This window comes from Carex rostrata, chromosome 2, assembly GCF_964058835.1.
Source record: "Carex rostrata chromosome 2, lpCarRost1.2, whole genome shotgun sequence".
In the NCBI taxonomy this organism is placed as follows: Eukaryota; Viridiplantae; Streptophyta; class Magnoliopsida; order Poales; family Cyperaceae; genus Carex; species Carex rostrata.
Genome location: NC_135919.1, coordinates 13,281,453 through 13,307,638, shown reverse-complemented (window position 1 = coordinate 13,307,638; position 26,186 = coordinate 13,281,453). Strand labels below are relative to the sequence as shown.

Genomic DNA, 26,186 nt, shown 5'->3' with positions numbered 1-26,186 from the left:
ATCTGGATAGGATCGATGACACGTCATGCGGATAAGCACGAATCTGAAAAGACCCGAATGCCCTCGGCCCGAACACAAATAATGTTTGTATAATTATTCTGAATAATTATATATATTTTTCTGCGGTTGTTTGTTTCGGTATCGATGACGTGTCATCTGGATAGGATCGATGACATGTCATGCGGATAAGACGAACCTGAAAAGACCCGAATGCCCTCGGCCCGAATACAAATAATATTCGTATAATTATTCTGAACAATTATATATATTTTTCTTGCGGTTGTTGTTTCGGTAATTTATACAACGTGTCCTGCACATTTATAAATTAACCGGTTAACTTTTATACAACGTGTCACACACGTTTATAAATTAACCAATATTTTTGCTTGTTATTTTTACATAACATTTATAATTTAATTATAACACGTATAATTAATTATAACCATCTTACTATTGATCATAACCAATTTATAATCAATCACAATAAGATTCTCCGATTAACTCCTATATGGTGTGACCCAATAGGATCTGTGTTATGTTGGTAAATAGAGTTAAAACTGTTTTAACTTCTATAATCATGAGCGGCATCTGGCAACACATCATGACCATCCAATTACACAGATGATGTTGTACAGTACAATATCACGATCCAGTAAACAATTTACTTGTGTCAGTTCTTTTGTCACATAGCTATCAGATTAGTTTCAAGGTAGGTGTGTGTCATCCTTGTAAACTTAATTTTTTCTTGATCTTGAGCAGATTATCAAATATGATTACTCTTGTAATCATACCGCGCGCTGATAATCTTACTCTATCAAGGGGCCCAGTGATGCTATAGCTCGTATAGAGATACGAGGGACAATAGTACTTTTGGTAAACCATCACTACCTCAGCTAAGCCATGTATACCGAAGAGTTACCGTTATAACTGCATTTTACCAACAGCGTTTGATAACAATCACACATATACATTTCTTAGTAGGAAAGATGAATACCTCATACTTTAGAACTTAACACTGAATGAAAGCATTAATGACACGAACAATATTTTGATAAAGTTGAAAGATGGAACTCAAAAGTTTATTTCAAGTGTTTATTATGTTCCGGAAATGAAGAGCAATATTTTGAGTTTGGGACAATTGTTGGAACGTGGTTACACGATTTTTATGAAAGACCGATCTCTTTACTTGCGTGACAAAAGTAATCAGTTAATTGCCCAAGTTGAAATGGCCACTAATAGAATGTTTAAGTTGAATTTGGTGAATATTGAAGCAACATGTTTAAAGACTTGTGTAGCAGAAAAAGATTGGTTATGGCATTTAAGGTTTGGACACATGAATTTTGGAGGGCTAAAAGAAATGGCTAGTAAGCAAATGGTGTATGGTTTGCCATCAATTAATTCTCTCGACAAGTTTTGTGAAGGGTGTGTGATTGGCAAGCACCTAAGGAGTAGTTTTCCAAAAGCAGCAGAATATCGAGCAAAGAAGCCCCTCGAATTGGTGCATACCGATATTTGTGGTCCAATCAAGCCGAGCTCAATTGGTGAAAATCGGTATTTCATAACTTTTATTGATGATTTTTCTCGCAAAACTTGGGTTTATTTCTTGAAAGAAAAATCAGAGGCTTTTGGAATTTTTAAAAAGTTTAAAGTTTTTGTTGAGAAACAAAGTGGCTTTTTGTGAAGAACATGGTATTCGACGTCACTTAACAGCACCATACTCACCCCAACAAAATGGAGTCGCCGAGCGTAAGAATCGGACTATTCTTGACATGGTTCGAAGTATGCTCAAGAGTAAGAACATGCCAAAGGAGTTTTGGGCGGAAGCGGTGGATTGTGCCGTTTATTTATTAAATCGGTGCAAGACATCTAGCTTAGAGAATGTAACACCGCAAGAGGCTTGGAGTGGTTTGAAACCGACAGTGTCACATTTGAAAGTATTTGGTAGCGTAGCATATGTGCACATACCGGACCAAAGGCGTGTAAAGTTGGATGACAAAAGTTTGAAGTTGATATTTGTTGGGTATGATGAGAGGTCTAAAGCTTACAAACTTTTTGATCCCACTAACAAAAAGATACATATTAGTCGTGATGTACAGGTGAATGAAGAAGCAATGTGGGACTGGAGTGCAATGAAGGAGACTTTTCATGAGAAAGCACCCGAGATGCACTCACCGGTGAACATTCCATCCAACAACCATGAGGAGGTGCCACCAACTACACATGATGCATCTTCATCGGATGACGAGGCAAGACCCCTCAAAACAAGGAGCATTCATGACTTGTACGAGGCGACAAGCGAGTTGCATTTGGTGTGTCTCTTGGCTCAAGGCGACAACATTCCATTTGAAGAGGCGGTGGTAGATGACAAGTGGCGAGCCGCTATGGATGATGAGATGCATGCAATTGTGAAAAATGATACATGGGAACTCACCTCTCTTCCTGAAGGTCACAAGGCGATTGGTGTTAAGTGGGTTTACAAGAAGAAGGTGAACCCCCAAGGCAAAATTGTGAAACATAAAGCAAGATTGGTGGCAAAAGGCTACAAGCAACAAGCCGGTATCGATTATGAGGAGGTATTTGCACCGGTGGCAAGAATGGAGACTATTCGACTTTTGATTTCTCTTGCGGCTCAATCAAAGTGGCGTATCCATCAAATGGATGTTAAGTCGGCCTTTTTGAATGGTGTTTTAGAGGAAGAAGTATACATTGAGCAACCCCCCGGATATTTGAAAGAAGGCTGTGAAGGTAAAGTTTTAAAATTAAAGAAGGCCTTGTATGGCTTGAAGCAAGCTCCTAGAGCTTGGAACACACGGATTGACCAATACTTTAGATCGCACGGTTTTGTGCAGTGCCCCTATGAACATGCGTTGTATGTGAAGATTAAAAATGGTGATAAGTTGATGGTGTCTTTATATGTTGATGACTTAATTTTTATGGGTAGTAGTGGTGAAATGATTGAGGAGTTCAAAATGGCCATGAAGAGTGAGTTTGAAATGACCGATTTAGGACTTATGTCCTATTTTCTTGGTCTTGAAATAAAGCAAGGAGAAGAAGGCATTTTTGTAACACAAGAGGCCTATGCCAAGGAGATTTTGAAAAGGTTCAAGATGGAGGATTGCAAGCCGGTTAGTACTCCGGTTGACTGTGGCGTGAAGTTATCTCGACATGACAAAGGAAATGTAGTCGATGTGACATTATACAAGAGTCTAGTTGGAAGCTTGAGGTAATTGACATGCACTAGACCGGATATTTTATATGCGGTCGGCTTAGTTAGCCGGTACATGGAGGAGCCGAGCTCAACACATTGGAAGACTATCAAGCGGATTCTTCGTTACATCCGAGGTACTCTAACTCTTGGTTTGTTTTATAGCTCATCCACTAACAACTTTGCAATTTTTGGCTATTCTGATAGCGATTGGGGCGGAAACACGGATGATAGAAAGAGCACCTCGGGATTTGCATTTTACATGGGAGATACAGCATTCACGTGGCTATCAAAGAAGCAACCGATCGTCACCCTTTCAACATGTGAAGCGGAATATGTCGCGGCAGCAGTGTGTGTGTCATGCGATTTGGTTGAGAAGGCTACTCAAGGAGATAAACTTTGCTCAAGAAGAGGCTACGCAAATTTATTTGGATAACAAGTCGGCAATCGAGTTGGCTAAGAATCCGGTCTATCATGAAAGAAGCAAGCATATTGATGTGAAGTATCATTTTATTCGAGAGCAAGTGAAGGAGAAGAAAGTTGAGTTGATACATGTGGGTAGTGAAGATCAAGTTGCGGATATTTTTACGAAGCCATTACCAACCATGAAGTTTGAGAAGTTTAAAAATCTTCTGGGCATGAAGGATGTAAAGGGAATTAAGTTTAAGGGGGTGTGTTGAAATATTAAACTTAATTATGTAATAAAGTAAAGTTAATAGAATAAGTAGTGGAACTCCTTTCAGCAGTTGCAGAATTTTTGGGCTGATTGATGAGGGGATTTGAAAGACCAAACGACGTCCGTTTTGGCTGTATGACCTATGGATGGAAAGCTCTGGAAGTCTAGTTTCTGATGGTTCAAATTTCAAAGCGTTTGGAGTTTCCTACAGAGAGTTATGGCCGTTTTAGTGGACAGGGGTCAGCTGAAACAGCTGCTGTTTAGTATTCTATTTTTTAATACGAATTTTCTAGATACTTCTGTTGTCTTAGCCTATAAATAGAGTTGTAATCTGTTGTTTGAGATGTAAGAAAGATATCAAGAGTTTCTAAAAGAAAGATAGCTTGTTTTATTCATCTCTTCTCTTATCTAAAAGTGTGATATCCACCATTCTCTTTTATCAATCATATCATATACAATTCCAACTCTCCACTCAATTCACCGCTCAGCCAATCCAGACTCTCCAATGGCATCTTCTCGCCGTGGCGTGGTTGCCATCCCATTCCCGGGCAGGGGCCACATCAATCCGATGATGGTCCTCTCCCGCCAGCTAATTGCCCGTGGCGTTCACGTTACCTTCATCGTCACCGAAGAATGGCTCTACCTAATTAACTCAGCTCATCCACTACCTCCTCCAGAACTCAAAATTATGACCATACCAAATTGCATACCGTCCGAAAGTGGCCGCGGGAAGGACCACCCGGGCTTCATAAAGGCGGTTAACACCAAAATGGGTGAGCCGTTCGAGGAGCTGCTTGACACGCTCGAGCCGGCGCCACGGGCAATTATTGCGGACACGTATCTGCCTTGGGCGGTGGAGGTGGGGAATAGGAGAGGTATTCCGGTTTGTTCGCTTTCTACGATACCGGGAGTTTTCTTCTCTGTGTTGCTTCACTTTGAGAGGATTCCTCCACCAGAAAACCCCCACTCGCCTGTTAGAGGTACAATTGATATATACTAATTTGATTTAGTTATTTGGTAAACCTGGGTTTCAAATTGAGTATTGACGGATTCTAATTGCCTTCGTTCACCTCTATAAGCTACTATTACTATTGAGTGTGCTTTAATTGGGATATGGTTTATTTTTATTTTTATTTTCGTAAACAGATATGGTTTATTTTAGCCTAATTTTTTGAATTTTTTTAAATATATACTCATTAACTCACTTTATTTTATTAATATGTATCTATATAAAAATTTAACGAGATAAATATTCATAAAGAAAACCATTATTTAAAAGAAAATATCAAATATACTCTTGCTAAAAATGCGGAAGAAAAATCATTCACGCGCCAATTGAGTAGTAATATGATTGTCCCCCTATTTACAAGAAAATGAACAGATTGACCACATCAACACGAGAGATGATTTGTACTAGCAGACTTTCTTTTGTGCCAAAAAGATTTATAATGCGCTTTGGTTTTACTGATTTGGTGCTCTATCCCCATTTGGGCGCCATCGCATGTTGAGAGGGAAAGGAGCGCAAATGGTTCCTTCTTCTTATTTTTAAGCAGGGTGTACTTATTAATTTCCTTTTTAAGTAATGATTTTATTAGTATTATCAATAATATTATTTTGGTTATTAATTTCCCTTTGAAGTAATGATTTTAGTAGTATTATCAATTATATTAATTTGGTTAAAATGTTTTTTCTAAAAGGTAATTTGGTTAAAATCTTCAATAGGGGATATTAATATAATAAATTTAGATGTTTAAATCGTGAAATTTTGATGAGAATATATATAAACTTTTTTTCTTTTGTATAGTAATATCATAGAAATAGATCAGAGATAAGGATCCGGGATCCGGGGACATCTTTCAGATTTCCATGTGGGAACAGATATCAATTTTGGATGTATATGTACTTATGTAGCAGCTTTATCAACAAGATGACATGCTCAATATTTACTTCCGGACGTTTTCAATAAACACATTTTTTTTCTTTCTTTTTAAAAATAAAAAACGAGAAGCAAGTTTTCATATTACAATGGCATATGGCATAGAAACAAATGTCGTACATATAACGGAAATAAATCTGCTGTTATTCTCCAATTCTAACCATTGGTTTTTGTTGAAATTCGTGCATAGAATGAAATGTGCGTACAGAAAAATTGGTATTATTGGAATCGGAATAATATATTCCTGTTATTCCTTGAGAATAACAGCAGACTTAAATCCTAACATTATATAAAATCTCACTTTCAGATACAGCGAATCAATCCAAAATAGATAAATTACCAAAAATAAGTTTAAAACACAACGCCATACATTCCTAGACGGCTAGACCTTTCTAAATAAAAGTTTAAACTAAGTTTATATTCTGGTGTTTGTTCGTTTTTCAGCTTGAACTAAGTTCAAATTGTTTTGAAAATTTCCCCATCAAAATTTACAGAAAAAGATGAACTCTTGGAGAAGTACATACCCAGTCTTCCATCAATGAAATTGTCTGATGTCGACCCAATGTTTGCTATGTCATCGCTTGAGTACGCTTTACAAGCTGCATCAACAGCAAAGAAAGCTCAATGCATGCTGTTCACCTCATTCTATAAACTCGAACCCTTTACTATTGATTCGATAAGAGAAAATCTCAACTATCCTTTGTATGCAATCGGGCCTTCGATACCGCACATGCTTCTACCAGAGGCGAACTCAAGTGATCATTTAACTTGGTTAGATAACCAGCCAAAGAACTCAGTCTTATACATCTCTCTTGGTAGTTTTCTATCTGTGTCACCTTCTCAATTTGAAGAAATCGCAACGGGAATACATGCAAGTGAGGTTAAATTTCTCTGGGTTGCCCGAGAAAATTCTTCTCTGGTGCAAGAGATCTGTGGAGACAATGGCTTGGTTATACCGTGGTGTGACCAACTAAAGGTCTTGACACATCCCTCTGTTGGTGGTTTTCTGACGCATTGTGGATACAACTCAACACTAGAGACTTTATTTGCCGGAGTTCCGGTTCTTGGATTCCCTATATTTTTGGATCAAATGTTAAATAGCCGACTTCTAACAGATGAATGTAATGTTGGTTTGAATTTGAGGGATGAAAAGGGGAAGGAGGGGATCACGAGCAGAGAAGAGATTAAGAATGCAGTGAAGAAATTAATGGATTTGAGAAATAGTGAGAGTAATGAAATGCGGAAAAGAGCTTCTGATTGGAGCAGAGCTGCAAATAGAGCAGTTAAAGAGGGCGGATCTTCGTTTATTTCTCTTAATAATTTTATTAGTGATTTCATTGATGAAGAGAATTAAAATGCAAAAAAAATGTTCGGTTTGAGTTTCTTGGGTAGTGATATAAATGGCTCTCAATGTATGAATTTGTATTTTGGAATCTTTCGAACAATTTTGTAAAATGTTCTCCTTTATTTAAAACATGATCAAACAAATTATTTTTCCAATTTTATTAATTAACAAAACACTCGCGTGAAAACTAAAATATACACCCTATAATACTCCATTTTCCCTCGCTCCCAACAAAAGAGAATGATAGGATGTATATTTGAGCAGGGACGGAACTAGGTACAAGCAAAGGGGACCAGGCACCCTCCATCAGAAATTGTTTATTGGGATGGTTATTTTCATATGATTTTTTACAGATGCATACCGATTGGCACTCTCCACCAGAAATGATGCAGCTTGCTCCTAATCATATCCATAATCTTTTTCAAATAGATGCTAGTAGGCTAAGCTCTCAGAAAATCACTTTTGAATTAATTAGGGTCGGCTGAGGTAGTTTTAAAAGTGATCACTTCAGTCTATTTATAGTGGCAGCTCAAAAATGAGCTGTTTAATATAAAACGTTACCAACGTTACAACGTTTTATTCAAATGCGATTTAGGGTTTTAATTCTCTGACAGCTTAGTAAAACGTTACATAACGTTTTATAACCGTTACAACGTTTCAAAAACGTTATAACGATTTATAAACGTTACAACGTTTATAGTTTGTACTGAACAACAATTCTTCAGTTGTTCTGTATCTGTTAAACGTTACAACGTTTGTAAACCGTTATAACGTTTGTAAAACGTTACAACGGTTGTATAACGTTATAACGTTATAACTTGATTCTTTTGGAGCTTCTGATCATTATAAAACGTTACCAACGTTTTGAAAACGTCCATAACGTTTTATCTCAATTTAATCAACCTCATACATATTTTACCAAGCTTTTGATTTTACAATTTGTATTCTTGATAAAAGTCTTCGTGATTTCTTCAGTCCAAGTTTATTATATCGCAGTTCTTACTCTTCTTGGACCTATATGTTCTCAAAATAGAAGAAATCGTAAAATTCAATAATTGTATGTTTTTGCAAATTAGTCAAATAGACGTAAAAGATTATTGTACGAACAACAAGAAGATGTGAGAGTAGTAGAGAAAATTTTGCGATCTCTCAATGCAAAATTCAATCATGTGGTGGTGGCAATTGAAGAGTCCAAGGACATCGACTCCATGACGGTTGATGAGTTGAATGGGTCTTTAGTGGCTCATGAGGAGAGAATGAAGAGAAACCAACAAGAGCCTGTGGATCAAGCACTGCAAGCAAAGTTTTCCTCAAATCAAAAAGGGAATGACAAAGGAGGCCGAGGTCGAGGACGAGGCCGAGGTCGAGGTCGAGGCCGAGGTCGAGGTCGAGGCCGTGGGCGTGGCCAAGGTCGAGGAGAAGGTCATAGACAAGCTGAAAATGAAGAAAGAAGTGCCAACAACCCTACACGTGGTAGAGGACGCGGTCGTGGAAGAGGCGGCCGAACGAATCGATACAATATCGATTGTTACAATTGTGGCAAATATGGTCATTACGCAAGTGAATGCTATTCCGAAAAAAAGGTGGAGGAGAGTGCTAATTTTGTAGCTAAGGAGGAAACCGAGAACAATGATGTAGTGTTATTGGCTAACAAGGAGATCGGTCCCGAGAAGGAGAATGTGTGGTATCTCGATACGGGTGCAAGCAACCACATGTGCGGGTACAAGTATATGTTCACCGAATTAAAGGAGATAGCGGATGGGCATGTTTCTTTTGGTGATGCCTCCAAAGTGCGTGTAGAAGGTGAAGATAATATTTGTTGGGGTTCACACGGTGCTAACCGGAAACCGTTTAGGCTTAAGGTGCGGAATGACCGTAGAACAAAAATTTCTATGGCCAACTTAAGCTCAGGATTAAACTGGGTATGTCAGGAAACTACCTTCAGTATTCCTTTGGCATCAAAACCCAATTTAATCATTTTACAGATCTACTCCATAATTGATTTCTAAAACTTTAATCTACTTACAAATTAAATAGATTAATATAACATATTTATACATTGTTTCCAAATCACAGTTGGAATGCAGACCGAGCGAGTAGAGCCTCACCAGGGAAGGAATCGACTCGGAGTATCACACGTGTGATACCTCTATCGGTTATCCACCAGGACTAACCAGAGAGCGGTTTATTTCTTCTGCCAGAAATATCGTAAACCGCGGAATTCTACAAAAACACTATTCACGGGGAAAAGACGAAAACCCGTAAACACGAATTTTCGGTTGCTCAGTTTCATCAATATGCAAAACTGACATACCGCGAAATTCGGTAAAATACTATTCATCAATCCCGTAAATATACTCCACAACAACCCGCAAGATTATACGTCAACTACGTATAACTTTCTTTTCTCAACCGAAACACTATTTGGGAGAGAAACCGAGAAAGAGAGAAAATACCGATTCGATTCTGCACGAAACAATACAAGTGAATTAGTCGTTTTTCTCTCTACATGCACCCCTCTATTTATAGGCTTTTGAGGAGGTTCGCAAAAGACCGAAATACCCCTCAACATATGCCTATTTACAAGATATGCCATCGAATGGATAAGGATGATGACATGTGGATAAGATCGATGACGTGTCATCTGGATAGGATCGATGACACGTCATGCGGATAAGCACGAATCTGAAAAGACCCGAATGCCCTCGGCCCGAACACAAATAATGTTTGTATAATTATTCTGAATAATTATATATATTTTTCTGCGGTTGTTTGTTTCGGTATCGATGACGTGTCATCTGGATAGGATCGATGACATGTCATGCGGATAAGACGAACCTGAAAAGACCCGAATGCCCTCGGCCCGAATACAAATAATATTCGTATAATTATTCTGAACAATTATATATATTTTTCTTGCGGTTGTTGTTTCGGTAATTTATACAACGTGTCCTGCACATTTATAAATTAACCGGTTAACTTTTATACAACGTGTCACACACGTTTATAAATTAACCAATATTTTTGCTTGTTATTATTACATAACATTTATAATTTAATTATAACACGTATAATTAATTATAACCATCTTACTATTGATCATAACCAATTTATAATCAATCACAATAAGATTCTCCGATTAACTCCTATATGGTGTGACCCAATAGGATCTGTGTTATGTTGGTAAATAAAGTTAAAACTGTTTTAACTTCTATAATCATGAGCGGCATCTGGCAACACATCATGACCATCCAATTACACAGATGATGTTGTACAGTACAATATCACGATCCAGTAAACAATTTACTTGTGTCAGTTCTTTTGTCACATAGCTATCAGATTAGTTTCAAGGTAGGTGTGTGTCATCCTTGTAAACTTAATCTTTTCTTGATCTTGAGCAGATTATCAAATATGATTACTCTTGTAATCATACCGCGCGCTGATAATCTTACTCTATCAAGGGGCCCAGTGATGCTATAGCTCGTATAGAGATACGAGGGACAATAGTACTTTTGGTAAACCATCACTACCTCAGCTAAGCCATGTATACCGAAGAGCTACCGTTATAACTGCATTTTACCAACAGCGTTTGATAACAATCACACATATACATTTCTTAGTAGGAAAGATGAATACCTCATACTTTAGAACTTAACACTGAATGAAAGCATTAATGACACGAACAATATTTTGATAAAGTTGAAAGATGGAACTCAAAAGTTTATTTCAAGTGTTTATTATGTTCCGGAAATGAAGAGCAATATTTTGAGTTTGGGACAATTGTTGGAACGTGGTTACACGATTTTTATGAAAGACCGATCTCTTTACTTGCGTGACAAAAGTAATCAGTTAATTGCCCAAGTTGAAATGGCCACTAATAGAATGTTTAAGTTGAATTTGGTGAATATTGAAGCAACATGTTTAAAGACTTGTGTAGCAGAAAAAGATTGGTTATGGCATTTAAGGTTTGGACACATGAATTTTGGAGGGCTAAAAGAAATGGCTAGTAAGCAAATGGTGTATGGTTTGCCATCAATTAATTCTCTCGACAAGTTTTGTGAAGGGTGTGTGATTGGCAAGCACCTAAGGAGTAGTTTTCCAAAAGCAGCAGAATATCGAGCAAAGAAGCCCCTCGAATTGGTGCATACCGATATTTGTGGTCCAATCAAGCCGAGCTCAATTGGTGAAAATCGGTATTTCATAACTTTTATTGATGATTTTTCTCGCAAAACTTGGGTTTATTTCTTGAAAGAAAAATCAGAGGCTTTTGGAATTTTTAAAAAGTTTAAAGTTTTTGTTGAGAAACAAAGTGGCTTTTTGTGAAGAACATGGTATTCGACGTCACTTAACAGCACCATACTCACCCCAACAAAATGGAGTCGCCGAGCGTAAGAATCGGACTATTCTTGACATGGTTCGAAGTATGCTCAAGAGTAAGAACATGCCAAAGGAGTTTTGGGCGGAAGCGGTGGATTGTGCCGTTTATTTATTAAATCGGTGCAAGACATCTAGCTTAGAGAATGTAACACCGCAAGAGGCTTGGAGTGGTTTGAAACCGACAGTGTCACATTTGAAAGTATTTGGTAGCGTAGCATATGTGCACATACCGGACCAAAGGCGTGTAAAGTTGGATGACAAAAGTTTGAAGTTGATATTTGTTGGGTATGATGAGAGGTCTAAAGCTTACAAACTTTTTGATCCCACTAACAAAAAGATACATATTAGTCGTGATGTACAGGTGAATGAAGAAGCAATGTGGGACTGGAGTGCAATGAAGGAGACTTTTCATGAGAAAGCACCCGAGATGCACTCACCGGTGAACATTCCATCCAACAACCATGAGGAGGTGCCACCAACTACACATGATGCATCTTCATCGGATGACGAGGCAAGACCCCTCAAAACAAGGAGCATTCATGACTTGTACGAGGCGACAAGCGAGTTGCATTTGGTGTGTCTCTTGGCTCAAGGCGACAACATTCCATTTGAAGAGGCGGTGGTAGATGACAAGTGGCGAGCCGCTATGGATGATGAGATGCATGCAATTGTGAAAAATGATACATGGGAACTCACCTCTCTTCCTGAAGGTCACAAGGCGATTGGTGTTAAGTGGGTTTACAAGAAGAAGGTGAACCCCCAAGGCAAAATTGTGAAACATAAAGCAAGATTGGTGGCAAAAGGCTACAAGCAACAAGCCGGTATCGATTATGAGGAGGTATTTGCACCGGTGGCAAGAATGGAGACTATTCGACTTTTGATTTCTCTTGCGGCTCAATCAAAGTGGCGTATCCATCAAATGGATGTTAAGTCGGCCTTTTTGAATGGTGTTTTAGAGGAAGAAGTATACATTGAGCAACCCCCCGGATATTTGAAAGAAGGCTGTGAAGGTAAAGTTTTAAAATTAAAGAAGGCCTTGTATGGCTTGAAGCAAGCTCCTAGAGCTTGGAACACACGGATTGACCAATACTTTAGATCGCACGGTTTTGTGCAGTGCCCCTATGAACATGCGTTGTATGTGAAGATTAAAAATGGTGATAAGTTGATGGTGTCTTTATATGTTGATGACTTAATTTTTATGGGTAGTAGTGGTGAAATGATTGAGGAGTTCAAAATGGCCATGAAGAGTGAGTTTGAAATGACCGATTTAGGACTTATGTCCTATTTTCTTGGTCTTGAAATAAAGCAAGGAGAAGAAGGCATTTTTGTAACACAAGAGGCCTATGCCAAGGAGATTTTGAAAAGGTTCAAGATGGAGGATTGCAAGCCGGTTAGTACTCCGGTTGACTGTGGCGTGAAGTTATCTCGACATGACAAAGGAAATGTAGTCGATGTGACATTATACAAGAGTCTAGTTGGAAGCTTGAGGTAATTGACATGCACTAGACCGGATATTTTATATGCGGTCGGCTTAGTTAGCCGGTACATGGAGGAGCCGAGCTCAACACATTGGAAGACTATCAAGCGGATTCTTCGTTACATCCGAGGTACTCTAACTCTTGGTTTGTTTTATAGCTCATCCACTAACAACTTTGCAATTTTTGGCTATTCTGATAGCGATTGGGGCGGAAACACGGATGATAGAAAGAGCACCTCGGGATTTGCATTTTACATGGGAGATACAGCATTCACGTGGCTATCAAAGAAGCAACCGATCGTCACCCTTTCAACATGTGAAGCGGAATATGTCGCGGCAGCAGTGTGTGTGTCATGCGATTTGGTTGAGAAGGCTACTCAAGGAGATAAACTTTGCTCAAGAAGAGGCTACGCAAATTTATTTGGATAACAAGTCGGCAATCGAGTTGGCTAAGAATCCGGTCTATCATGAAAGAAGCAAGCATATTGATGTGAAGTATCATTTTATTCGAGAGCAAGTGAAGGAGAAGAAAGTTGAGTTGATACATGTGGGTAGTGAAGATCAAGTTGCGGATATTTTTACGAAGCCATTACCAACCATGAAGTTTGAGAAGTTTAAAAATCTTCTGGGCATGAAGGATGTAAAGGGAATTAAGTTTAAGGGGGTGTGTTGAAATATTAAACTTAATTATGTAATAAAGTAAAGTTAATAGAATAAGTAGTGGAACTCCTTTCAGCAGTTGCAGAATTTTTGGGCTGATTGATGAGGGGATTTGAAAGACCAAACGACGTCCGTTTTGGCTGTATGACCTATGGATGGAAAGCTCTGGAAGTCTAGTTTCTGATGGTTCAAATTTCAAAGCGTTTGGAGTTTCCTACAGAGAGTTATGGCCGTTTTAGTGGACAGGGGTCAGCTGAAACAGCTGCTGTTTAGTATTCTATTTTTTAATACGAATTTTCTAGATACTTCTGTTGTCTTAGCCTATAAATAGAGTTGTAATCTGTTGTTTGAGATGTAAGAAAGATATCAAGAGTTTCTAAAAGAAAGATAGCTTGTTTTATTCATCTCTTCTCTTATCTAAAAGTGTGATATCCACCATTCTCTTTTATCAATCATATCATATACAATTCCAACTCTCCACTCAATTCACCGCTCAGCCAATCCAGACTCTCCAATGGCATCTTCTCGCCGTGGCGTGGTTGCCATCCCATTCCCGGGCAGGGGCCACATCAATCCGATGATGGTCCTCTCCCGCCAGCTAATTGCCCGTGGCGTTCACGTTACCTTCATCGTCACCGAAGAATGGCTCTACCTAATTAACTCAGCTCATCCACTACCTCCTCCAGAACTCAAAATTATGACCATACCAAATTGCATACCGTCCGAAAGTGGCCGCGGGAAGGACCACCCGGGCTTCATAAAGGCGGTTAACACCAAAATGGGTGAGCCGTTCGAGGAGCTGCTTGACACGCTCGAGCCGGCGCCACGGGCAATTATTGCGGACACGTATCTGCCTTGGGCGGTGGAGGTGGGGAATAGGAGAGGTATTCCGGTTTGTTCGCTTTCTACGATACCGGGAGTTTTCTTCTCTGTGTTGCTTCACTTTGAGAGGATTCCTCCACCAGAAAACCCCCACTCGCCTGTTAGAGGTACAATTGATATATACTAATTTGATTTAGTTATTTGGTAAACCTGGGTTTCAAATTGAGTATTGACGGATTCTAATTGCCTTCGTTCACCTCTATAAGCTACTATTACTATTGAGTGTGCTTTAATTGGGATATGGTTTATTTTTATTTTTATTTTCGTAAACAGATATGGTTTATTTTAGCCTAATTTTTTGAATTTTTTTAAATATATACTCATTAACTCACTTTATTTTATTAATATGTATCTATATAAAAATTTAACGAGATAAATATTCATAAAGAAAACCATTATTTAAAAGAAAATATCAAATATACTCTTGCTAAAAATGCGGAAGAAAAATCATTCACGCGCCAATTGAGTAGTAATATGATTGTCCCCCTATTTACAAGAAAATGAACAGATTGACCACATCAACACGAGAGATGATTTGTACTAGCAGACTTTCTTTTGTGCCAAAAAGATTTATAATGCGCTTTGGTTTTACTGATTTGGTGCTCTATCCCCATTTGGGCGCCATCGCATGTTGAGAGGGAAAGGAGCGCAAATGGTTCCTTCTTCTTATTTTTAAGCAGGGTGTACTTATTAATTTCCTTTTTAAGTAATGATTTTATTAGTATTATCAATAATATTATTTTGGTTATTAATTTCCCTTTGAAGTAATGATTTTAGTAGTATTATCAATTATATTAATTTGGTTAAAATGTTTTTTCTAAAAGGTAATTTGGTTAAAATCTTCAATAGGGGATATTAATATAATAAATTTAGATGTTTAAATCGTGAAATTTTGATGAGAATATATATAAACTTTTTTTCTTTTGTATAGTAATATCATAGAAATAGATCAGAGATAAGGATCCGGGATCCGGGGACATCTTTCAGATTTCCATGTGGGAACAGATATCAATTTTGGATGTATATGTACTTATGTAGCAGCTTTATCAACAAGATGACATGCTCAATATTTACTTCCGGACGTTTTCAATAAACACATTTTTTTTCTTTCTTTTTAAAAATAAAAAACGAGAAGCAAGTTTTCATATTACAATGGCATATGGCATAGAAACAAATGTCGTACATATAACGGAAATAAATCTGCTGTTATTCTCCAATTCTAACCATTGGTTTTTGTTGAAATTCGTGCATAGAATGAAATGTGCGTACAGAAAAATTGGTATTATTGGAATCGGAATAATATATTCCTGTTATTCCTTGAGAATAACAGCAGACTTAAATCCTAACATTATATAAAATCTCACTTTCAGATACAGCGAATCAATCCAAAATAGATAAATTACCAAAAATAAGTTTAAAACACAACGCCATACATTCCTAGACGGCTAGACCTTTCTAAATAAAAGTTTAAACTAAGTTTATATTCTGGTGTTTGTTCGTTTTTCAGCTTGAACTAAGTTCAAATTGTTTTGAAAATTTCCCCATCAAAATTTACAGAAAAAGATGAACTCTTGGAGAAGTACATACCCAGTCTTCCATCAATGAAATTGTCTGATGTCGACCCAATGTTTGCTATGTCATCGCTTGAGTACGCTTTACAAGCTGCATCAACAGCAAAGAAAGCTCAATGCATGCTGTTCACCTCATTCTATAAACTCGAACCCTTTACTATTGATTCGATAAGAGAAAATCTCAACTATCCTTTGTATGCAATCGGGCCTTCGATACCGCACATGCTTCTACCAGAGGCGAACTCAAGTGATCATTTAACTTGGTTAGATAACCAGCCAAAGAACTCAGTCTTATACATCTCTCTTGGTAGTTTTCTATCTGTGTCACCTTCTCAATTTGAAGAAATCGCAACGGGAATACATGCAAGTGAGGTTAAATTTCTCTGGGTTGCCCGAGAAAATTCTTCTCTGGTGCAAGAGATCTGTGGAGACAATGGCTTGGTTATACCGTGGTGTGACCAACTAAAGGTCTTGACACATCCCTCTGTTGGTGGTTTTCTGACGCATTGTGGATACAACTCAACACTAGAGACTTTATTTGCCGGAGTTCCGGTTCTTGGATTCCCTATATTTTTGGATCAAATGTTAAATAGCCGACTTCTAACAGATGAATGTAATGTTGGTTTGAATTTGAGGGATGAAAAGGGGAAGGAGGGGATCACGAGCAGAGAAGAGATTAAGAATGCAGTGAAGAAATTAATGGATTTGAGAAATAGTGAGAGTAATGAAATGCGGAAAAGAGCTTCTGATTGGAGCAGAGCTGCAAATAGAGCAGTTAAAGAGGGCGGATCTTCGTTTATTTCTCTTAATAATTTTATTAGTGATTTCATTGATGAAGAGAATTAAAATGCAAAAAAAATGTTCGGTTTGAGTTTCTTGGGTAGTGATATAAATGGCTCTCAATGTATGAATTTGTATTTTGGAATCTTTCGAACAATTTTGTAAAATGTTCTCCTTTATTTAAAACATGATCAAACAAATTATTTTTCCAATTTTATTAATTAACAAAACACTCGCGTGAAAACTAAAATATACACCCTATAATACTCCATTTTCCCTCGCTCCCAACAAAAGAGAATGATAGGATGTATATTTGAGCAGGGACGGAACTAGGTACAAGCAAAGGGGACCAGGCACCCTCCATCAGAAATTGTTTATTGGGATGGTTATTTTCATATGATTTTTTACAGATGCATACCGATTGGCACTCTCCACCAGAAATGATGCAGCTTGCTCCTAATCATATCCATAATCTTTTTCAAATAGATGCTAGTATGAACCAACCTATGATTTCTTATACGCAGTTACTAGTACTCAAAATCTTTATGAATATGCTAAGATTATATTTAACCATCATATAATATATACTCATATAAATGATTTATATATTTTTTTTACTAGGGAACTGTGCTACCCAATTTAGATAAAGAGATTGCACGCAATTTATAGGCATGCAGTTCTTGAGGTCTTTGAGGTGATGTTTGGAGGCAATTTATATGCATAAGTGTTTCATAATGTTTTAATTTTTTATAGTGTCATTGCAAGCTTGTTTGAAGGAAGAGACCATGTTTTTTTGGCATTTTATATGTTTACTGTTTTGTGTGTGTGAGGAATTATGTAACATATATGTGATATTACAATTCTGTTACAATTGCAATTATGTTATAATTGCACAATATTCATAGTACGGACCATTATGCGCTATGCATAGTACCATAGCTTCACTCATAGAAATTTGTCATTTGCTGGTAATAATAGAAAGTGAAACTGTCATATAGGTTTACTTCTCACTTTTGAAAAATGTTCAACTATTTATCATGAAAACATAAAGAAATAATAATAAGGGAAAATAGTCTAATAGTGTCAGTACCTTACTTCATCATATAATCTGAATTATTTGTAGTTTATCTTATAAAAATTCCCGCTTTTTTTATTCAGTTTCCTTAAAATTGCTAGTACATGAGAATTGACCAATGTTACTAATTTCTATAATCAAATTGCTAATTGGATACATACCGGAACAATCAAAATAAATTACCAATTTTATATCCAGAAATCAATGAAAATAACAAAATATATACGAAATTCATGCTAGAAAAGATCAGGACAGATTTACTGATAAAAACCGGGAAATTAATGACCAATTTTGGATACAGACGTGAAGGACCATTTACTGGTAAAAACTTAGGGGCACACCTTCCCTTGTTTTGGTAAGCAAAAGTGTTTATTTTGGTCACCGAGTGGATATCAAAGTCTGTTCATGCCGTCAGCCCGTCAGCGAAAGCCAAGACAAAGCAAGGGCATTTCTGGAAGGGTGCAAACTAATAGTAAAGCATGCTAATAGAATGGGCACGGTCATAACAGATTCAAGGGAAACATGGATGTCTCTGACTGGAAATCCTCTGAATTTGCAAGACTGATTAGCTTATTCTTTTTTCCAAATCAATGTACTGGTAAAGAGAAATCAGTGTACTGGTAAAAGCTATTTAACCACAGCGTGTAATTTTGCCTACGTACTTATATGAAAAAAGAAAAAAAGATATGCCAATGAAACTGGTAAGGGAATTTACTTCCTCTCCGTTTTCTTTTTTTCAATTTATGTCAACGAAACTGTGTTGGACCATTTAATATATTACAGCTATTACTTTCTACTTTAAAAAAAACTAATTAAAAAGATCTGCCACGTGTCACTTCTAAATTGGTTGAATTAAATGGGGACCACAGGAGGGCAGAGAATTCGGTTCCGTAAACAAACACCACACATTCAAATCTGACGCTGATTAAGTGGTAATCAAACACTACACAACAACTCAAGTATGAAACAAAGGAAGCGTGTCCCTTTTATTTATTCTCGAATCTCCATCTCAATCTTCTCACACCGACCTGCCTGAGGCGGCGCTCCTAGTCTCCCACTGGAAGTGTAACGACCCACATCATATCATATGCAATTCCAACTCTCCACTCAATTCACTGCTCAGCCAATCCAGACTCTCCAATGGCATCATCTCGCCGTGGCGTGGTTGCCATCCCATTCCCGGGCAGGGGCCACATCAATCCGATGATGGTCCTCTCCCGCCAGCTAATTGCCCGTGGCGTTCACGTTACCTTCATCGTCACCGAAGAATGGCTCTACCTAATTAACTCAGCTCATCCACTACCTCCTCCAGAACTCAAAATTATGACCATACCAAATTGCATACCGTCCGAAAGTGGCCGCGGGAAGGACCATCCGGGCTTCATAAAGGCGGTTTACACCAAAATGGGTGAGCCGTTCGAGGAGCTGCTTGACACGCTCGAGCCGGCGCCACGGGCAATTATTGCGGACACGTATCTGCCTTGGGCGGTGGAGGTGGGGAATAGGAGAGGTATTCCGGTTTGTTCGCTTTCTACGATGCCGGGAGTTTTCTTTTCTGTGTTGCTTCACTTTGAGAGGATTCCTCCACCAGAAAACCCCCACTCGCCTGTTAGAGGTACAATTGATATATACTAATTTGATTTAGTTATTTGATAAACCTGGGTTTCAAATTGAGTATTGACGGATTCTAAATTTCTAATTGCCTTCGTTCACCTCTATAAGCTACTATTACTATTGAGTGTGCTTTAATTGGGATATGGTTTATTTTTATTTTTATTTTCGTAAACAGATATAGTTTATTTTAGCCTAATTTTTTGATTTTTTTTTTAAATATATACTCATTAACTCACTTTATTTTATTAATATGTATCTATATAAAAATTTAACGAGATAAATATTCATAAAGAAAACCATTATTTAAAATAAAATATCAAATATAGTCTTGCTAAAAATGCGGAAGAAAAATCATTCACGCGCCAATTGAGTAGTAATATGATTGTCCCCCTGTTTAAAAGAAAATGAACAGATTGACCACATCAACACGAGAGATTTACTGATTTGGACTAGTAGACTTTATTTTGTGCCAAAGAGATTTATAATGCGCTTTGGTTTTACTGATTTGGTGCTCTATCCCCATTTGCGCGCCATCGCATCTTGAGAGGGAAAGGAGCGCAAATGGTTCCTTCTTATTTTTAAGCAGGGTGTACTTATTAATTTCCTTTTTTAAGTAATGATTTTATTAGTATTATCAATAATATTATTTTGGTTATTAATTTTCCTTTGAAGTAATGATTTTAGTAGTATTATCAATTATATTAATTTGGTTAAAATTATTTTTCTAAAAGGTAATTTGGTTAAAATCTTAAATAGGGGATATTAATATAATAAATTTAGATGTTTAAATCGTGAAATTTTGATGAGAATATATATAAACTTTTTTCTTTTTTATAGTAATATCATAGAAATAGATCAGAGATAAGGATCCGGGATCCGGGGACATCTTTCAGATTTCCATGTGGGCACAGATATCAATTTTGGATGTATGTAGCAGCTTTATCAACAAGATGACATGCTCAATATTTACTTCCGGACATTTTCAATAAACACATTTTTTTTTCTTTCTTTTTGAAAATAAAAAACGAGAAGCAAGTTTTCATATTACAATGGCATAGAAACAAATGTCGTACATATAACGGAAATAAATCTGCTGTTATTCTCCAATTCTAACCATTGATTTTTGTTGAAATTCGTGCATAGAATGAAATGTGCGTACAGAAAAATTGGTATTATTGGAATCGGAATAATATATTCCTGTTATTCCTTGAGAATAACAGCAGACTTAAATCCTAACATTATATAAAATCTCACTTTCAGATACAGCGAATCAATCCAAAATAGATAAATTACCAAAAATAAGTTTAAAACACAACGCCATACATTCCTAGACCTTTCTAAATAAAAGTTTAAACTAAATTTATATTCTGGTGTTTGTTCGTTTTTCAGTTTGAACTAAGTTCAAATTGTTTTGAAAATTTCCCCATCAAAATTTACAGAAAAAGATGAACTCTTGGAGAAGTACATACCCAGTCTTCCATCAATGAAATTGTCTGATGTCGACCCAATGTTTGCTATGTCATCGCTTGAGTACGCTTTACAAGCTGCATCAACAGCAAAGAAAGCTCAATGCATGCTGTTCACCTCATTCTATAAACTCGAACCCTTTACTATTGATTCGATAAGAGAAAATCTCAACTATCCTTTGTATGCAATCGGGCCTTCGATACCGCACATGCTTCTACCAGAGGCGAACTCAAGTGATCATTTAACTTGGTTAGATAACCAGCCAAAGAACTCAGTCTTATACATCTCTCTTGGTAGCTTTTTATCTGTCTCACCTTCTCAATTTGAAGAAATCGCAATGGGAGTACATGCAAGTGAGGTTAAATTTCTCTGGGTTGCCCGAGAAAATTCTTCTCCGGTGCAAAAGATCTGTGGAGACAATGGCTTGGTTATACCGTGGTGTGACCAACTAAAGGTCTTGACACATCCCTCTGTTGGTGGTTTTCTGACGCATTGTGGATACAACTCAACACTAGAGACTTTATTTGCCGGAGTTCCGGTTCTTGCATTCCCTATATTTTGGGATCAACTGTTAAACAGCCGACTTCTAACAGATGAATGTAATGTTGGTTTGAATTTGAGGGATAAAAAGGGGAAGGGGGGGATCTTGAGCAGAGAAGAGATTAAGAATGCAGTGAAGAAATTAATGGATTTGAGAAATAGTGAGAGTAATGAAATGCGGAAAAGAGCTTCTGATTGGAGCAGAGCTGCAAATAGAGCAGTTAAAGAGGGTGGATCTTCATTTATTTCTCTTAATAATTTTATTAGTGATTTCATTGATGAAGAGAATTAAAATGCAAAAAAAATGTTCGGTTTGAGTTTCTTGGGTAGTGATATAAATGGCTCTCAATGTATTAATTTGCATTTTGGAATCTTTCGAACAATTTTGCAAAGAGGGCCAGGTACCCTCTATAAAATCAAAAGTTGCTTATTGAGATGGTTATTTTCATATCCTGATTAACACTCTCCATGCGGTTGTTCTTTCGACTTTCGGCGGCGGCTCCCCCCCCCCCCCCCCGCTAAATTCAAATCCTGGTTCGCCCCTGTATTTGAGTCTCACACTCATAGTCCATTTCTCCTCCCTATCCAAATATACACAAATCAACAAGTCTCACATTCAAACATTAGAAGAAGAATTTCTAATACAAATAATTGTTTTTGTACATTTAGATAATTTTAACATATAATCATGTGTATTCTTAAAAATATTGAACAAGATTTCTCGAATGAAATATTGAACAAGTTAATTATTATTTTAAATTTTCTAGTTTCTTTTAACACATATTGTTAGACATATATGTCTAGTGATAATACAAAAAAATTATGAACGGACATCATTACACTTCCTTATAGTTCTAACTTATCACACACTCTTGAGAATTGTAAATATACAAGTATTAAACGGATTAAACAACTATTAAAGGGAAGTAATTAAATGTTTATAAGAAGAATTTTTATTTAAAATAATTAATTTAATATTAAAAATACACATTCATCTGGTCATTTTTTATTATATGTTAAAACAATTAATTAAATATTTATATAATTAATATATCTGTTAACAATTTAAGTGCAATGATGATTTTATTGGGTCCGTTTTTCATATTAATTTACATATACAAGTTTTTTTCTTCCAAAAAATTAAGGTGTGATGATTATTTTGTTGGGTTCTTTTCTCAATAACATGCAGTTTACTTTTTTGCATTAGCTCAAAAAGTTCATCCCAAATGTGATAGGTCGCCATCAAAATAATATTAACTCCTTTACGCTAACAATTAGTACATGCCAACATAAAATTAAGGGCAAAATTGTTTTTTTTAGGAGAGGGAAAAAATGTTATCACATTGAATCAGGCATACAGGAATTCAAGATGGTCAACAATTTTTTTTTTTTTTTGGAGAAAAAAATGAAGGTCTTGCCCTCATTTAATTAATTATGATAAAGAAGTTACAAGGGATTGTAATTAAATCATTTTTGTTCTCGTAATCTTGTCCGTGCATAAACTGGAACTACAAATTTGATGTAGTGCTCGTCTTTTGCTATTGAATTTTTCTTTGTAACGTGCTTTGCTTTTCTATCCTTGCTTTCATGAATTTATCTGATAGCATGCTCAAAAGCAAAAAAAATAAGAAGAAAAAAATATATCTCAATTGCAACATTGTTAAGATCGAACAATGCCCATTGCAAGAATTTGCGTGTTAATTACAGTACAATAATTTACAACACTAGATTGTTTGTGTTGATCCAAAACTCATTTCTTGATTAAGTTTAAAACTTTGAACACAACATTAATGTATTTGCATCATTCGTTAAATAATTTGAAATTCACAATAATTTAATTTTAACGATTATGAATGAAACATTAAATGATACTTACTTTTTATAAACTTAAACAATCTGTAACATTAATAGTGTGTGTGTGTTTTTTAAGATGGGTTAAACTATTTTCTCAAAAAAAAAAAAAATATGGATCAAACTATTCGATTCCATGTTGATAACCCACTCTTTATGATTTTTTAATTTATAAATAGAGAAAAAGTTTTAGTCCATAAGGCTTTGTTCACAGCTTTATCCACTTTCTAATAATTACCAAACTCTAACAGTTAAGTATCTCAGATCTCTCTTTCCTCTCTACCCTCCTAACCCAGATCTCTCCCTCTTTATTCTCTCAACAATGTCATAAAAAGACAGTCCCTTTTCACCCCTCCTTCCAATCCGACATCGACAAAATTAGTATCTCATCTACGCCGCTCCCTCTGTCACTGTTCTTCCCGCCCGTCCCCCATTGCCTCCTCGTGCCACCATCCCCATCTTCGTTCCAGTCTCAATCGCACCTAAGCCTCCGGCTTCTGTTCCTCCTTCAATTTCCATTACCGTCGTCCCAACTGCGCTCGTCAACCCGAACATTGTTCCCAGTGGTCGTGTCGCGATCGCCTTTGAAGGGTTCGGATCTCCGACAAATACAGTGACTGAACCTGTTTGGGACATGGTAAAGCGCGATATGTCAAGGATAGTGAGTAATCTTAAGCTAATTGTGTTTCCAAATCCGAATAGAGAAGATCCAGGAAAGACGCTTAGGGATTGGGATCTGTGAGGGTCTTTCTTCTTCATTGTTTTTCTTGGTCTTACGCTCTCTTGGTCCGCCTCAGTGAAGAAGGTTAGATCTGGTTCTGATTTTTTCTCTTTTCTAATAGTTCATGCTATTGTATTTAATATTATTTTTAAAGTAATTCTTAGTTCAAATTGCTCCTTTTATGCTTTAGAGATAATTTATAAGTGGATTGATCTCAGGAAAAGTAGAATAATAGGAATGGAGGGCATTAGTTTAGCGTTTCTGGAAATTTATTGTTTTCTTCTTTTTAATTGGATCGCAAGATTTGAATTAAAACAGAACATAAAAACTTCATGGATAGTGCATTGCATTTGGAGTTATGGAAGTTCATTTAATGGCAATGTACGAGTGGATATGATTGCAAGCTTCTTAACAAGTTTAGGCCAAATTGTGCAAGTTCCACCTTTTGTGGCAATTGAACCATTGTTAATCAAGTGGCTCAATTAATGGTTTGGGTTGATAGAATACTGATTTTTCTATTGACAAATGCTTAAAGTTTGGCACCGAGTGATACATATATACTTAACCATGTATTATGTTTCTGTTTTTTGTTTGCTTTAGTTTGAAGTATTTGCGGTTGCTTGCTGCTGGAGCTATTATTTTCACTCTAAATGTTCTTCTCTTGGTAGACCCTCTTCTCACATCTTTGGTTACTGGGATATCCTGTGACATATTTATTTAGCAATGAGAAGCAAAATAAGGCGACGGGTGTTATTTCATTGCAACCTCTTCATATTTACAAGATATATGTTACCAGGTTATATCTAAAGAAAAATTTTACTTCTGAGGAACTCAGAATTAATGTTTTGATGGTTAATATCTCATATGAGAATAAAATTCATGGAGCAAAGAACGAAAATGAACTAATGTGGTACCATCAAATCATATATTAGTTTAGCATGTAATTTCCTTTGCAAAATAGTACCTTGCTTTTATTTCAGTAGTTTTTTAGTGCAGTCTGGAATAAGCATGAGAGGAGAGAGAGAGAGCCTTGGGTAGAAGAATTTATCGCTTGAATGAGACAGAAACTGGAGATGTCCAGTGGTGTGTTGAACAAAAGTCTAAGAAGAATGAACATGGTATATTTGAAAATAAATCACCATTACCATACTACTAAATGACATCTGTAATTTGTGTATATTGTAGACATCAATTCATTGTCTTTAAAGAGTGTAATGGAGGCTGCATCTATTCTTAATCTTTTGAACTTGTCTCGATTTTGGTGGCCTAATAGTAAATTAAGAGAAGAGGTACAATCTGCAACATTTGAGCTTGTCTCATGGTTTTGAGTTTTTTTTATCAAAGTGCTCATTCTCTGACTTAGTATTAGCTTTTAATTGACCTTTACTGTATTAGTTCATTCTATTTTTCTGATGTGCAAACAATTTGAGTTATCAATCAATGTGCATCGAATACTATGGTGATGCAGGATTTGTAGTTTATGGTGGCAAAGATGTAAATTTTTGTATATAATTTGACATTGCCTGATCATTCCCTTGATATTTAAGCTTAAATTTAGCTCTTAAGTGAAAATTTACTTTCATTCACTTGATTGTAGTTTATGCTGCTGCAAAGAGATCCATATGATTTTTAACTTTATATGATGTAATTACTAATTTTATAGATTTCATTAGTAAGTTTATAGGATTTTTGCAGTTACATAGGATAAATAAGTTAATTGTGTAGGATACATCTCTCAATGTTATAAGATACATCTGTTATTTTATAGGAAATATCAGTTAACTATATTAGTTATATCGGTTATTTTACAAGATTTATTTTACACATAGATAAGATATATCAATTAATTTTATAGGATACATCCATTAATTTCATTGATTAGATAAGTTATTTTACATGACAGTTTTTATCACCTATAGTATACATTAGTTAATTTTATAGGATACATCAGTTAATTTTATATGATACATCAGTTATTTTGCTTGATTGATTTTGCATATTGTTGAAAT

At 36.4% G+C, this 26,186-nt stretch overlaps 3 protein-coding genes across 3 annotated transcripts; all 3 read left to right on the top strand.

The window, feature by feature from the left end:
• Window positions 1-4,307: 4,307 nt before the first annotated feature.
• Window positions 4,308-7,317, top strand: LOC144576041 (UDP-glycosyltransferase 87A2-like). Its single transcript, XM_078326284.1, has 2 exons — window positions 4,308-4,861; window positions 6,312-7,317. Exons 1-2 carry the CDS (start codon window positions 4,387-4,389, stop codon window positions 7,169-7,171), a joined length of 1,335 nt encoding a protein of 444 aa, XP_078182410.1. The 5' UTR covers window positions 4,308-4,386; the 3' UTR covers window positions 7,172-7,317.
• A 6,794-nt stretch (window positions 7,318-14,111) lies between these two features.
• Window positions 14,112-17,121, top strand: LOC144576025 (UDP-glycosyltransferase 87A2-like). The gene is made up of 2 exons (XM_078326283.1): window positions 14,112-14,665; window positions 16,116-17,121. The coding sequence occupies exons 1-2, from the start codon at window positions 14,191-14,193 to the stop codon at window positions 16,973-16,975; spliced, it is 1,335 nt and encodes a 444-aa protein (XP_078182409.1). The 5' UTR covers window positions 14,112-14,190; the 3' UTR covers window positions 16,976-17,121.
• A 1,808-nt stretch (window positions 17,122-18,929) lies between these two features.
• Window positions 18,930-22,053, top strand: LOC144576099 (UDP-glycosyltransferase 87A2-like). Its single transcript, XM_078326358.1, has 2 exons — window positions 18,930-19,599; window positions 21,038-22,053. Exons 1-2 carry the CDS (start codon window positions 19,125-19,127, stop codon window positions 21,895-21,897), a joined length of 1,335 nt encoding a protein of 444 aa, XP_078182484.1. The 5' UTR covers window positions 18,930-19,124; the 3' UTR covers window positions 21,898-22,053.
• The last annotated feature ends 4,133 nt before the right edge of the window (window positions 22,054-26,186 follow it).